The 14,582-nt window shown below is 38.7% G+C and overlaps 2 protein-coding genes across 2 annotated transcripts; one reads left to right on the plus strand and one right to left on the minus strand.

Moving 5' to 3' along the window:
- Positions 1 to 132: 132 nt before the first annotated feature.
- On the minus strand, positions 133 to 1,305 carry gjd6 (gap junction protein delta 6). Its single transcript, XM_056743241.1, has one exon. The coding sequence runs from the start codon at positions 1,303 to 1,305 to the stop codon at positions 133 to 135; it is 1,173 nt and encodes a 390-aa protein (XP_056599219.1).
- A 5,874-nt stretch (positions 1,306 to 7,179) lies between these two features.
- zgc:158785 (uncharacterized protein LOC791214 homolog) lies at positions 7,180 to 12,278 on the plus strand. Its single transcript, XM_056743252.1, has 4 exons — positions 7,180 to 7,334; positions 8,751 to 8,955; positions 11,775 to 11,981; positions 12,120 to 12,278. Exons 1-4 carry the CDS (start codon positions 7,180 to 7,182, stop codon positions 12,276 to 12,278), a joined length of 726 nt encoding a protein of 241 aa, XP_056599230.1.
- The last annotated feature ends 2,304 nt before the right edge of the window (positions 12,279 to 14,582 follow it).

A 14,582-nucleotide genomic window follows, 5' to 3' on the forward strand; every position in this document is an offset into this window, starting at 1 on the left:
AAACAATCATGTAGAAATACATTTGAACCAATGGAAAGCAGCGATCATCAATAAACAATTAATCCATCAAATTAGAAATCTATGAAGAATTTAAGACTTTGTCCGCAAGTCCCATATAACATTTACTTCAGTTTATATCCAAACTTCAGCGCTCCTTTGCTTTGTCCCTCTTCCTTTGTTTGTCTGCGATTTACTCTTCGACGGCAGTGTTCCACGGTGGATGTTCGCTTGCCTGGAATCCTTTTCTTTGTTCGTTGAACAGTTCCCAGCGCAGGTCCAATCCGGCTGATGCTCCACTACTAGATCCAAGGTAGGGAGAGACGCAGTGCTGGTCACGTCTCTGTAGGTCAACGAGGCAATGGATTGGGAGTCTTGGTTGATAGCCCCATATCCACCTTTCCAAGAGCCTTCTTTGATGAGCATGGACTTCTTGATCATCTTCCAGCCCAGATGATTAAGCTCCAAGAAGTTGAGGAAGATGCAGAAGACCCCGACGCAGAACATGAAGATCAAGAAGATGGTTTTCTCAGTGGGGCGGGAGACATAACAGTCCACCCTTTGCATGCAAGGAGATGCTGTGCACACGAAGTGAGCCGGGACATAGAAACCAAAGAGGAGCCACTGAGCTACAACGAAGGTGACCTCCAAGACAGCACGGAAGCATACGTGGAAGATGTAGTACTTGGATAGAACCCCCAAGGAGATTCTGGTTGGAGCACTGGTCTCCCGTAAGACCGCTGAGCTCTTCTGGGCGCTCTGGTTGGTGATTCCCTCAAGGACGTCAGCGAGACTGTGACCTAGGTGTCTGTGTGACTTGATGGAACAACTGTCCGAGTCGCAGCTGCGGTCGTACGCCTCCCTGGGCTGCTCGCCATCCGGCTGCTTGGACAGATTGTGCCAAGTGTAGATGATGAAGCAAAGCGAAGGCGTAGAAACGGTGATGATCTGGAAGACCCAGAATCGAGGTTGCGAGATGGGGGCGAAAGCGTCGTAGCAGACGTTGGGACACCCCGGTTGCAAAGTATTGCAGACGAACATCTCCTGCTCGTCCGTGTAGACATCCTCGGTCGCCACGGCCACAATGAGCAGACGGAAGATGACCATGACTGTGAGCCACAGGCGTCCGATCATGGTGGAGTGCTGGTGCACGGCGTCCAGCAGCCTCTTGAGCAACGTCCATTCTGTCATGTCTCTGCGCACCAGCCTTCCGAAGTGCAGCACCTGAAATAGATCCACTTTAGCTCTGTTGCCAGCCAGGACAGACGTTTTCATGTTACAGCTCTGGCCAGAGAGCGAAGGTGCCATCACTGCTCCCAGCCATCGCTTTCTCCTTCAGAGATAAGGCCTCCGCTCGGGAGCGCTGCCGGCCACTTCACAGCGGTCACATGGTGCTGCCGCTTGTCTTTAGAGTCCATTTACAAACCGCTGGAGAGAAGGCACTCTTCTTACTCAAGAGAGCTTCTGATAGTGCCGGCAGATTACATACTTTTCAGATTACCGCCAAAGTGATAGGGCTGGTTCCTTCGGAAGGCCACGCTTTTAAAAATACGACACGGATGTACTTGTAAACTCCCTGTTGTCGCTCATATCTGTAATTTTGAAAGAGATTTTTTGCAGTAGCAGCATTCACGTGCAGGCTGGATTGCGCCAGCTACGTTTCCAATGGAACTACGTAAACATTGGTAGTAGTACTAATATATTTAAAATACTATTTCGAGAAATTGTATAAAAACGGCAAAAACAAGCAAATAAAATGACTGACTGTCGAATTCAGATCTATTTAATTTTGCACATTTAATAATAACTCATCTTAGACTATAAGAAAATAACTTGTAACAAACGTTCTGTCATTTGTCAAGGCTTGTAATTTTAAATCTTAAACAAAAATAGGCATGATAGCTGTTATCTACACGTTATCTACTAACAGGACAGGTGATTAATTTGTTCCCTTAAAAGGTCTGACACCGTGGATGCTTAAGAAAGAGCTAAATGACCATTGGGCCTTCAAGGATAAAGTCATGATAAACATAGTTTATGAAGTGATACGTGCTTGACAAAAATACTCAGAAATAAGTGTTTCTTTTAAGGCAACGTACAAAGTCAGATAAATATTTAACAAAAATATGTTTTGGGGGGTTTAAATACATTTTTACAACCACATCAAGGCAAAGTATTGATGGAACATGAATATAATGAGTTATGTGTATATTCGCTTAATAGGACCAGGTGTAATAATCCCACTATTTCAGTACAGTTGAGTTGCCCAATTGGTCATGTACCACACTTTATGCATGACAGGGGGAGCAGTCCAGACAGAATGAATAGATGAAAGGAGGTCTGAGGTTTCACTGGGTTCGTCGGGGAAGCATCCTCTGTGTTTGGGGTATCAATGATTATAGCAATACAAAGCATACTTACCTTTCCTTCCTATTATCAGAGAGACATCTCATCAGTTGTGTGTCTGATCCCACTTTCATGACATCCATTATCCTGGGTGAAAGATGCCTTTTGGTGAGGTGCTGCTGATAATGCTTATGTATACATCGTCAGTTGTGCACCTCAGCCCTATTGGTTGTTTCGCCCCATTATCACAAGAGACCCTCAGCCAAGGGAGGCCCACCTCAGGTTGATCAGACCTGGGTATGTGTCGTATTGTTATATGGTCATTTGGCAGCCCATGCTGTGTCCATCTGCCTCAACTACAGCCATTGGCTTCTTCTTTCTGCACCACTGACCAGTTCTTGATTATCCTCCACTGGACCGTCCTCTTAACCCCACTTCCTGTGTCCATTCCCGTACGGCTTTTGTTGCAAAGGCATCTTGGTAGATCAAGCCTTCCTCACTAGTGTGGAATGAATGTAATAAAAAATAAATAAAAAAATTCATTAAAGATGAAAGTGTAAGCCATATGTAACTTTTTTGGTAAGAAAAAACTCAAATTAGTTATTAATGAAAGTACATAAGTCACAGCAACCGTAAGTCTATAATATTGATTTATAAATTGAGCTGTCCGGTGCTATTTTGCGGGAAATGTCATTTGACGTCAATTTGAAATCATTTGACTTTAACACATAAGCAATTTTATGTTTGAAACAGAGATGACAAAAGTTGTGAAGTCTCTCAATGTCTTGACCCCAATGACTTGTCTCTACATCCATCCATGCTTCCTAGTCTGAATTTAAGTACTCCTGGTGGACGATTTAATTTTCAGGAAGATTCAAGGTGAATCTCAGAAAAAAATCTGATTTAATTTTTTGTGTTTCTCATTCACAAATCATAGTCAGTGTCAAAGGGGTTTTGTTTCCTTAATGCGGGGCAAGACAATGCAGGTTCAAAGCTTCACGGAGAAGATGTGCTGATTAAATGTATAGCTTCAATGCACTATAAGGTGCCTTGGAAAAAAACACTTTCCTTGAAGCATGTATATATCATGCATTATAAAAGTAGTTTTAAAGCATTGTTATAATGCACCTTTTCATGCATTGCAATGTCTTACAAATAATTGTTATAACAGTTAATACATTATAACACTTAGCAATTCATTGTTACACTATACATTTTAAACTGGTTATACTACATACAATGCATCACAACACACATTATGAATAATTATAATGCATTTTTACACTTTAATAACTCTTTTAATGCATTATACATACTTGCTTCAAGGAAAGTTTTACCAAAATGTCTTTACCAAGGACTAGATTCTTGTTCTCTGTAGTCGTAATTTAAATTGCCAAACATGCTGACCAGGAGAAAATCAATCTAGAAAAGAGGGATCCAAACCTTGCTGACTGAACTGCTTTTTTTAATATAAATATTTTAACTGAGATAATCCAGTTTAAAAAAAACATTTTATTCTACACTGATGGTCTGGCTCATACATTTGGTAATGACGAAACCCACCATGACTAATGGTTTTATCAGAGAATTTGCCCCTAGCTATCAAACAGATATCCAGGTCTGAGCTCTCAAAAAGAACACCCAGACTAAGAGGAGCAGATCTGTGTGTGCGTGCATGTGTGTTTGTTCCAGGAAGGCTTGCTTGCAGCGAGTGTTTCCTCTTTGAACTTGATGAGCTTTCATGGGTGTCTGTGCCAATTTCTGTCACAGGACACTTTCTGAAATTTGGTATAAGATTTTTGAATGATTACAGGCAGAATTCAAGAATACAAATTAATATTTCAATTAGAAATTCCAAGCAGCTTGCGAAAAAATCGATATATTTTTTATTTTATTGTGCCATTCCTAATGCACTTTTTTAAAACTAAAATAGCAGAGTATACTTTCAGTCACTTTTTATGAAATTAAATTTTGCCCTGACAGTTAAGTATACAAGACTATACAGAAGACAGAAAAGTCTAAATCTAAAAACACATTTATGCTTAAAGTACAGTTATTCACTTTAATGTACAGTAACTATAAATGCAGTTAATCCAGTTTGCTTATGACCAAGTGGATTTTATTTTTGTATTATGGCATATGGGCCTTTTTTAGAGCTGAAAAACTGCTTGTATTAAGCTAAAGAAAGTCATACATCTGGGATGGCGTGATGGTGAGTAAAAGATGAGAGAGTTTTTGTAGATAAATATATTGTGTCTTATAAAGAGAACAGTGATTTTGGAGCATAGAAAAGCAACTGGTTTGCTCACATGTCAGATGTGCAATTTGTCTCTAGGTTGGTCTCTGACAGCTCGCAAGCTTGTTTTAAATCCTCATGTGACATTTTTAAAGCTCTTGCGCAGGAGGTTTAATCAAACTCATGTGTTGTCCGAAAGTCCTCTTCCAGCTGTAAATATAGTGCCACGGGGGTGATGTTCTTTGTAGGCCAGTCCAGAAAAAAAAAATGGTAGAAACATGACAGAAATTCTAATGGATTTAATACAAATGAAACCATAATAAAACCATTATGAACCATTCCAAAATTCCTCTGTGTAGTGTGTTTTTGGTCTTTAATCTTATTCCAGGAGGATGTAATAGTATTCTATTGGTTCCAATCCCCCAGATAACATTCCACCAATAAAACCCAACACATACTGTACCAGCAGAAGCCATCAGAGACCATTAGTTGTCGTTAAGATCAATACAATTGCCTTATAACCATTAAAACCATTAGAATCAATTATTGCAGACATTTAAACCAAAATAATTAAGTCAATCTAATTAATGCATTGAATCTGGAAAAAATAATTTAATTTGGACTGTAATTCAACTTTGTAATTCAATTAAATTGAATACTCTCACAAATGCGATGCAACTCTTTAATGAATCCGTCCTTATACTCGCTTCACATTGCAAAACATTAAAACAGAAGCCGCTCGTTTTATTCCTGTGATAATCCCTGGCCTGCCGTCTGGGTCTCTCTTGTCTGAACGTCTGAAAAGTGTCAAAGGAGTTATTCACCCCTTCACGAGATTCATGTAGGAATCCACATTGATGCCCGGCCCCGACGGCCATTGTAAACAGCTGCTGAGCCATGAATAGTAGACAGGATTAGAGCCCATAACACAGAATGAAAAGAGAACAGCCAGACAGAGGATAGAAAGAGAGAGAGATTCAAGTCTCTCATATAGACCCCAAGTCTATAGTGCTGGACTTTCGTCTAAGCTAAAGTTGATGTATGAAGAGAGATCAGATCATAAGAGAGGTCATAAAGAATCAGGTTCACTGTTCATTTTCTATCAAATACGTTGACATGCATGGTAAATCAAGAATAGATATGTGTGCGTGTGTGAGTATGGTAAACAGAAAAAATGACCTGTGCAATTTCAAACAAATGACCCTTGCTTAAAAGCGCTCTTTTATCCATCTTGGCCAACCAACCAATCACAGTCTTCAAAAGACATAGCAACGGGGTCAGCCCCGCCTCCTTACTAAGACAAAACTTTTTGTCTTTTCCATGCTCAGAGTTGCTCTCAGGTTGATTCTGAATCAGCTTTCTTAGAGGATTATTAGAAGCTTTAAGAATACGGGCCAAGATCTTTCCAAACTTTTATGAGAATTATGATCTGTCCCATTTATGGGTAAAGGGTTCAAATGCACACCCCAAATGTATGAAACCATCTTTGCATGAATAAACAATTGACAACAACTGAGGGGAACGAATGGATCAAGAAAGAGAAATATTAAACATGCTTCATTTTTAATGTCAACCTGCAAACAAGGTGAAACCGTCTTTTGCAGAAGATCTAGTAGCCATTTGGACTAAAGTTTGATGTGGTGTAGAAGGTACACCTGGCAACACTTTTGTTGCTGTTGTTGTTATGTTTGCAACAGTTTACAGTCAAAGCTCAGACAGCATTCGATTAGCATAACCTCAGGAGAATGAAAAGCGGCACCTAACTGGATTAAAAAAGCTTGAATAAGGTGGTGGCTGGTGTGTAACCAACGGTGTTGTGAGAGGGATTTCCCATTATCTGCTCTGTGCTTTCCTTTCCTTACAGCTAATCCCCGGCTATTCTCACCGACGACCTTCAGCTCAGTGCTAATCTGACTAGAGAGAGAGAGAGAGAGAAGAGAGAGACTACATCCACTTCTCAGACTGTCTATGTTATGGGGAGTGTTGGATGTACAGTGTCTGTTCGACGGTAAGTTGCCAACTTAACTAAAAACAATTTTTTCTTTCATTTAATGGTGTCTTCACAGCATGACATGAGATGTTTTGATAAAATGTTGTCGGTGGGTGCGTGGATGCTGACTGTTGTTATTGGGCCCTACAGTTTATGATAGTGTTGGGAATTCAATAGAAAGATGCTTCAGAGGGTTTGTAAAAATGGACGCTCTATATGGAACCCAAAAATATTAGATTTAAAGTCATGAAGTAACCTCTTAAAATTACAACTCTGGCAGACTTCGAATTTGCAACCTTTTGATCCAAAGTCAGATGCCTTATCCATTAGGCCACGAGGTCTACATTGTAGGATGGTCAATTGACTTTGAAAGAGATCTTTTACATTACATTATGTGCTTTTTCATGTTGCTATTTTGGTGTTTTGGTCACATTGAATTGTATTTGTATTAAATAAAGAAACATGAGGCTGAATAAATGATAAAATACGTCAGTTTTGGAAGAGCTGTCTCAAACCCAGGCTTCCATCACTCTCTCTTCATTTCATGCCCTCGCTCTCTTTCAGGTTGCATTTGAGCTCCAGGTATGAGTGAGCCCGATGTGCAGCAGTCATGCGATGTGAGGAGTCAGCTGTTGGGATCGATGGGGATCAGGCTCCTGTGGTTCTGGTAAAACCGGATGCTGACACCTCCATAGATCCAGCACAGGAGGTTGTTCAGAGCAATTCGTACAGCTGCTCTGTGGTTTCTCCACAAGGGGTCAACAGGTAAGTCAAACCCATTTGCCTCTAATAAAATTTGGGAAAATTAAAAAAAACAAATTTGGTGCATTCAGACAAAGAAACCATGCTGTTTTTAAATGTGGATGTACAATTTAAGAAACCATAGTAGACAGAGTAGACAGACTGCATAGGCTGTGAACACAAGCTGGTTGACCTGTAAACCACACTCAAGAAACTTTTAAGACCACGACCCCGGCATGACTTGCACCTGCAATCTTCTGATCCAAAGTCAGATCCCCTCCATTAGCCCAAGTGCCAAGCATCAAAATTTATTTCATCTCCATAGGCGGATTTGTCCTCACACAGCTATTATGGACTTTGGATCAGAAGGTTGCAAGTTCTAACTCTTAAAAACAAACAAGAGTAGTTCTTTGTTAATGTATTCCACAACCAAGAGCAACCAAACAGATGTTGATCGGTACGGTAAGGTACACTAATTAACATCTTTAAAGTCCCATAACCTGTATTTAAATGCATGTTGTTTGGCCATTGTAAAGGAACGAGGTCATAGAAATGTGTGGGCTTCTTGGGGACTGTCTTTGGAACAATAAGCTTCAAAGTTTTCTCATTTTTTTACAATTTGCTAGTCTCGTCCTTGTGGCCTAATGGATAAGATGTATGATATTGGATCAGAGATTCCAGGTTTGAGTACTGTCAGGGTTGTGGTTTTAAGGGCTTTATCAAAACCAGTCATATCACACCGATGGTCTGGGCAAGTGGTTATAGCAGTTGTATTAAACTCAACTGAAGGTACCGTCCTGGATGTTGACACTACATGACGTTTCCATGATGTGCATTGTTTTTTAATGATAACAGAAATAGAACTAAAAAACAGCTGTTTGGGTCATTTAAATGGCCACACACTCACTGTTCAATGAGGAACGGGTTTACTGAACACTTCGTGGCCTGATGATAAGATGTCTGACTTCGGATCAGAAGATCTAGGTCCTGCCAGGCCCGTGGTTTAAGGTTAAGACACATTATCCTGTTGGAGTTTCCTACCTGGATGTTCATCTCTCAGATCCTGCGTTGCCTTCTATAGGGCTTATCCCTATGTCCTGACCCCTTTGCAGAGTTTACCCTCCAGAGTGAGCTTCAAAGTGTTGAAGGCTGTAGGGGACAAAACAACTTTCTTGACGTGCCCTTCTTTCCCTTCGGGGACAAATAAAGTTGACCCTTACCCTTATCATCATCATGTGCCCCTAAGGTGCCGTTCAATTGCATGAAAGTAACATTACTACAGCTTTCAACCATTTAAACCATTAAATTTACACCAGCCCAATTCAATTTTAGCTGGTATTACGATATACTATCAGTGTCTGTAAGTGGTGTTACCATCAAACTAACCAACCAATTAGTAAATATCATGATAATGTTAAGCCTTTGTCACTCTGTCTTCAGCCTTCAGGGGGATGAGCTTTTCTGTCGTATCTGTCATGAGGGCAGCTGTGCGGGGGATCTGTTATCTCCCTGTGAGTGTGCTGGGTCGCTGGCGATGGTGCACCGCATCTGTCTGGAGCACTGGCTCATGTCCTCTGGCACCAGCCACTGTGAGCTGTGCCACTATCAGTACGCTCTGGAGAAACGTCCTAAACCAATAACTGAGGTATGAAAATGATTTAAAATATTTTCTTAACAGCAACAGATTTACTGATTTTCAAAATAGCCAACCCCCATATAAGTTGTGTAGTTGAAAGTAAACTGATGGTTCCCAGATGGGTTTCAGCACTTTGGGAGCAAGAAAAGTGCATTATAAATAAAATACATTATCATTATTATTCAGACTCATTACAACTCTAAACATAGCTCACTGCACAAAGTCAACAAAAACACCCTTTACATGTAAATTAACGTTAGCACAAACCATGTTTATTCTTTTATCAAGTGCACCTGTGTTTAATGTAGTCTGTTTTCAAGAACAGCCCCGGAGCGCGATCCTTGATTTTGATGTTAGCTTGTACGCCGGACTCAAAATGCTTGCTACGGATGCGTGAAAACACAGAAAATCTTTTTTGAATTATTTGGAATGACGTACAAAAATGCCATTGACATAATGTGATGTTGTATTTATTTTTTAACCTGCAAACATTTCTGACAAAATTTTCAGACGCAGTGTGTGAAGACCTTAAGCCATATATGTTCAGTATGTACCTCCCAAAGCTTTGTTTTTCGAGGAAGATGACATCACACTACTAGAGTAACCCTTTCTTTAGCACATTATTTTGTTCCATTTGCCATATGATTTTTTTTGAGAGGATGCTTTCATTTAGAAGATTTGCACTTTCTGTAATTCTCATACGTGCTAGCATGTTGCTATGGAAACAAGGATATCATCAAATGGTAACTGACGTGCACTGCACTGTGAATCTGTCAGGGTGATTTCAGAGGTTGTGTGAAATACTTCGCCACATTTCGCACAGCTAAAAGTCGACTTGGATGAATAGCTATCAATAACTTGTCCGCTTTGAGTAATTATTAGCTGCAACACTGTCTCCTCAAAGATCAAACCTAGCAAAGATGCTAATTCATGTGTCAAAGTTCACCAAGTTCAAATCCAATGCAACATTAATATGCTTGAGTTTGGTAATACTTTACAATTGGGACTCATTTATTATGTTTACGCGGAACTGCATATTTGAACTGACCTTGACGTGTGAATTTTTGATGGGATTCGAGCTGTTTGCCAAATCTCATACTGAGGTTTTAAGACCTCGTACATATCCAGCTGTTTAACACATGTCACTATTCCTCAGGAACTGCGGCCTCATGTGAAATCACTTACTCTTGAGTCTTGGGTCATTTTAAAGCACACTATTGACATTGCTCTGTTTTACCTCAGCTTCTTTTAAACACTATAATCCTCTCAGCAGGAAAATAAGATTAGATGGGAAACGCTTTCCTGCAATGGCATTCCTCTTCATTAACGTTCTTATCTCATGTTCGGCCTGCACAACAGCAAGACACGACCCAATGACTCACAGCAAATATCATGTTAAGAGTGCAAAATGACAGAATCTGTCCTTAATGTGCATTTTATCCTCATTATAAGAGATTTACACATAATTAAATAAATGTGACTCTGGATCACAAAACCAGTCTTATGTAGCATGAGAACGGTTGTTACAATAGCCAAAAATACATTGTATGGGTCAAAATGATCAGATTTTCTTTTCTGCAAAAATCCTTATATTAAGTAAAGATCATGTTCCATGAAGATTTTGTACATTTCCAACTGTAAACATATCAAAACTTTATATTGGTGAGTGGATGCAACAAAATCACACATGGAAAGCTTATTCAGCTCAATTTCGAAAAATTTACTGGTTTTGTTGTCCAGGGTGACAAATGATACTTTAAAACATATGTTTACTTATTAAAGTCGCTGTGAAACGGAAGTTGTGGTCGTATTTACATCTGTGTTCTGATGCAATTCAGAGGGAAAAGGAAAATAAAAAGTAGAGGCTGTGGACTGTGTTTTCAATAGCGAATTGATTAAATTTAGAAAATTTGTTTTGAAGAGTAGTTATGAAAGATATTGTATGACTTTTACATTTTTTAAATACTTAATTAAAAAAAAATAAGACTGTTCATTAAAAAATACTCTTTTTAAATAAGTATAATCAGTAATTTATACCTAAAAGCAATAAAAGTACAAAGTACAAATAGCTTGCCAGAAAATTACTTAGCTGTAAATGAAAGTAACCTTTTAGAATATGACTTAAAGTAACAGATAAATATTGTACTTGATACTTGTATTGTAAGTATCAAATATACGTTTTGTATTAGATCTCCTTAAGTATTAAAAGTAAAGTTGCAGCAAACGTAAATTAAAAAGTTAATTTTGGCTACATTTAAAAAAGGTACTTACAACTTTGATCTCCGTCTCAAGCTCAGTAGTTTTGCTGCCAAATTGCAAACTATCAAAATACAAGTTCAGAAACCTTGTCTTTATAACTTTATAAAAGAATAGTTCTGAGACCAAAACCAGTCATATCAAACTGTATTTCTGTCTGGCCCTTACTTCCTTTCCTTGCACTTCCCTTACAGTAATCACCCAATCAAATGTGCTGTTTATCTTTAAAAGAAGCAGCATATTAAAACTTTATTATAAAATTAACCGCAGAGCTAGAAGACCTTTTTGTACTTGCACATTTAAACCAATGATTGGTTGAGGATTGTCAGTTATGTTTCTATGATTTATTTTGAAGCAATGAACATGCTACTGGAAAATGTTATGGAGTAAAAATATACATTTTGTTCAGGAAATGTAGTGGCGTAAAAGGACAAGTCTACATAGATATAAAGACTCAAGAAAAGTAGATACTCCCCAAATACTTTCTGTACTTAAGCTCTTCTCACATTTTATGCTCAAAATTACCATTCTTAAATTGAATAACCCTGTTATCTTTTTTTTCATGTCTGCAGTGGTTCACGGCACCTGCCATGCGACACCAGCGACGAGCGCTGTGTGGAGACATGATTTGTTTTCTGTTAATCACACCATTAGCCAGTTTATCCGGCTGGCTGTGTGTGCAGGGGGCCATGGATCTCTACTACAGCAACGGCATGGAGGCTATAGGACTTATCGTCCTCACAATGACCCTGTTCACCATCTACCTCTTCTGGACCATTGTGAGTGTTGCTGGATAGTGTTCCCTATCAGACTTTTGGACTAGCTTTACTTGTCGTTTCGTAGAAGTCAACGTAAGCACGATCAAATATCTTTTGTTGGCTAATCTAACTTATACACTTATATTATCCTTACCACAGGTGTCCTTGCGTTACCACATTCATCTTTTCAGGACATGGAACGCAACGAATCCAAGCGTCCGACTCCAGATTCCCTGTCCCGGAAAGACTCCTCAGAGACAAACACATTTCGCAATGCACATTTTGTGCAAAAACAAGAAAAAAGAGACGGTGGTGTAGTGCCTGTAACAAGACGGTGACTTGATGGTTATCCTTTCAGACCCTAAATGGGTGCTGAAACCTCGATTCACAGCGATATCCTGATTTGTAGCAACAACCTGATTTTGACCAAAGCCCGGATTTGAAGCAACATGAATGTGAATGACACTCAGATTTGGATTGACACCCTAATTTGAAGCATCGTGCTGATTTTTATAAAAATAAGATGTTGAATTATGGTGATGTGCTTGAGCCCTAAATCCCTAACTCTTAGAAAGCAGGAAAAAAAATATGTCACTGGGTCAGTACCCCTTCAAAAAGTACACTTTTGAACCTAAAGAGTGCATATTAGTATTTGTATATTTGTACCAAATGCATTCAGTGTACCCAAGTAGATAGTTGGTCATGTCAGTCTTACACTTGCTCTATTTTTGTAAATGTATCCTTTTGAAGTAATGGAAGATTTAGAGAAGAAATTAGTTAGAAAAGCATTGACTTTGAAAGAAAGGTCATTGTTCATAATGGAACTGACAGCAAAAATACAAAGTGAATAGAGATGAATTATCCTTGCATATTTTTAAGGATATTTTAAGGGATGCTTGGGAGCAGGATGAGCGTTATGACATTTACACTTGCTTAAACCATTTGAAATTTACCTACAACTTAAAAACTCATATTTTAATGCATTGCATCCACTTTAAGTTGTCTCACTGCTAATCCCTCAACTGAACAGTATGGATGCCATTAATAGACAATCACGAATTATGCAAACCACCAGAAACACTTGGATTACAATTCAAAACCATTAAAAGCAAAAATGTGAACTGTGAAGGCTTTCTTTGGTGTTTTATATTAAAAGTCACCATAATACATCACTTGTAATTCAGGTCTGACATGTATTTAAGCGTATGGATTGGATTAATGTGGTAGCGAGTGCAGGTTAGATCAATACTCTTTAGACCAGTTATCAAGAATAAAATTATATCAAGTGTAATTCTTCCACAAATCTGTGCACGATATGATCACAACAACCTGATATAAACAAGTGACTTAAACTCAAATTTATTCCTGTTTATTTCTGTTATAAAAACTGAATAGCTCCTTCACTTATACATAAAACTTAATATGAAATGAATCATTGAAACGACTTTTCCACAGTAACAATCAAAAACTGGCACAACACAATCATCACCAACCTGATAAAATAGACAGATGACACCACTGTTATTAGTGTCATGATTCATACAAACGATCCAGATGTGATCTACCACAACATCCAGAAAATCTTTAATTGATCTGCAGATGATTTCCCCAAAGCACCGCCTCTCCATCTCTTCCTGGAATCGGTGGCACAGCTGTGAATGTGGTTGAGTCACCCACATGTTTGAGAAAGCACCAATTCTGCATCAAGAAGTTTCAACACAGAGGCCTTTTAGCAAAAAACAAGTTCATATAGCCTATGCCCGTATTATCGAAGTACTTTGCAAGCTTATGACTAATCCGTCCCTGTCGTGATTTTTTACAGATGTATCAATAGCTTAATTATTTGAGAAACAAAGTGTTTCATACACGGAGTTCTCTCCAAGTGTCAACTCTGCAAAACTTTAACATGAAGAAAAAGTTGTTCAACAAAGTGTTGGCAAAAGCACTTCAGCCAACAGTTAAACTTGTGTCATGATTTACTAACTCTATTTCAATTTCCATACACTACAAAAGAATATTTTCACAAAAATCTTAACACAGATTTTCTACGTCAATACGCCTAAGTGGCGACAGAGAACAGAATGAGGGGAAAACTTTTTCCGGCCGCACTGCTGCTAGCCAGTCATTCATTTATTCAGCTTGTTTTCTCACAGGTTTTCATTTTATTTACCAAAAACAATTAGCATATTTTGTCCGATTAATTCATGGTTTACTGGGAGTATATGGAAAACAAACATTACAAAAACTTTTTATTTATTATCAAGGTCTAAATTAGACAAATCAGCATAAAGGGAGCGCTACACGCCTAACTTCTGGCCTCCGCTTCTGTTCTGTGCATTAGCCGGACAAGCGTTTACCCTACTTCCGGTTTGTAGACGTCACGCTGTGAAATAGGTCTATTCATAGCAGACACAACTATCAGAAATCAGATGACTCTTATTTTGTGATCTGAATGATCCCCAAATATTTTTTGTATCACATATTTCAGTTGACTCAATGTTTTTTTATCAGGCTAATCCTCACCTCATTTCAGATATTAATGTAACAAGAATACAATTTCCTCACTGAATGCTATCAATCGAATCTAATACTCCTACTGTCTAACATTCTGATCACAAAGTG

This window comes from Triplophysa dalaica, chromosome 1 (assembly GCF_015846415.1).
Source record: "Triplophysa dalaica isolate WHDGS20190420 chromosome 1, ASM1584641v1, whole genome shotgun sequence".
Taxonomy (NCBI): domain Eukaryota; kingdom Metazoa; phylum Chordata; class Actinopteri; order Cypriniformes; family Nemacheilidae; genus Triplophysa; species Triplophysa dalaica.

Excerpts from the sequence above, each read along its gene's own strand:
- gjd6 (XM_056743241.1), bottom strand. The coding sequence starts at position 1,305 with ATGGCACCTTCGCTCTCTGGCCAGAGCTGTAACATGAAAACGTCTGTC.
- zgc:158785 (XM_056743252.1), top strand. The coding sequence starts at position 7,180 with ATGCGATGTGAGGAGTCAGCTGTTGGGATCGATGGGGATCAGGCTCCT. Across the intron at positions 8,956-11,774 it reads GTCCTAAACCAATAACTGAG|TGGTTCACGGCACCTGCCAT; the intron begins GTATGAAAATGA and ends TCATGTCTGCAG. Across the intron at positions 11,982-12,119 it reads TCTACCTCTTCTGGACCATT|GTGTCCTTGCGTTACCACAT; the intron begins GTGAGTGTTGCT and ends TCCTTACCACAG.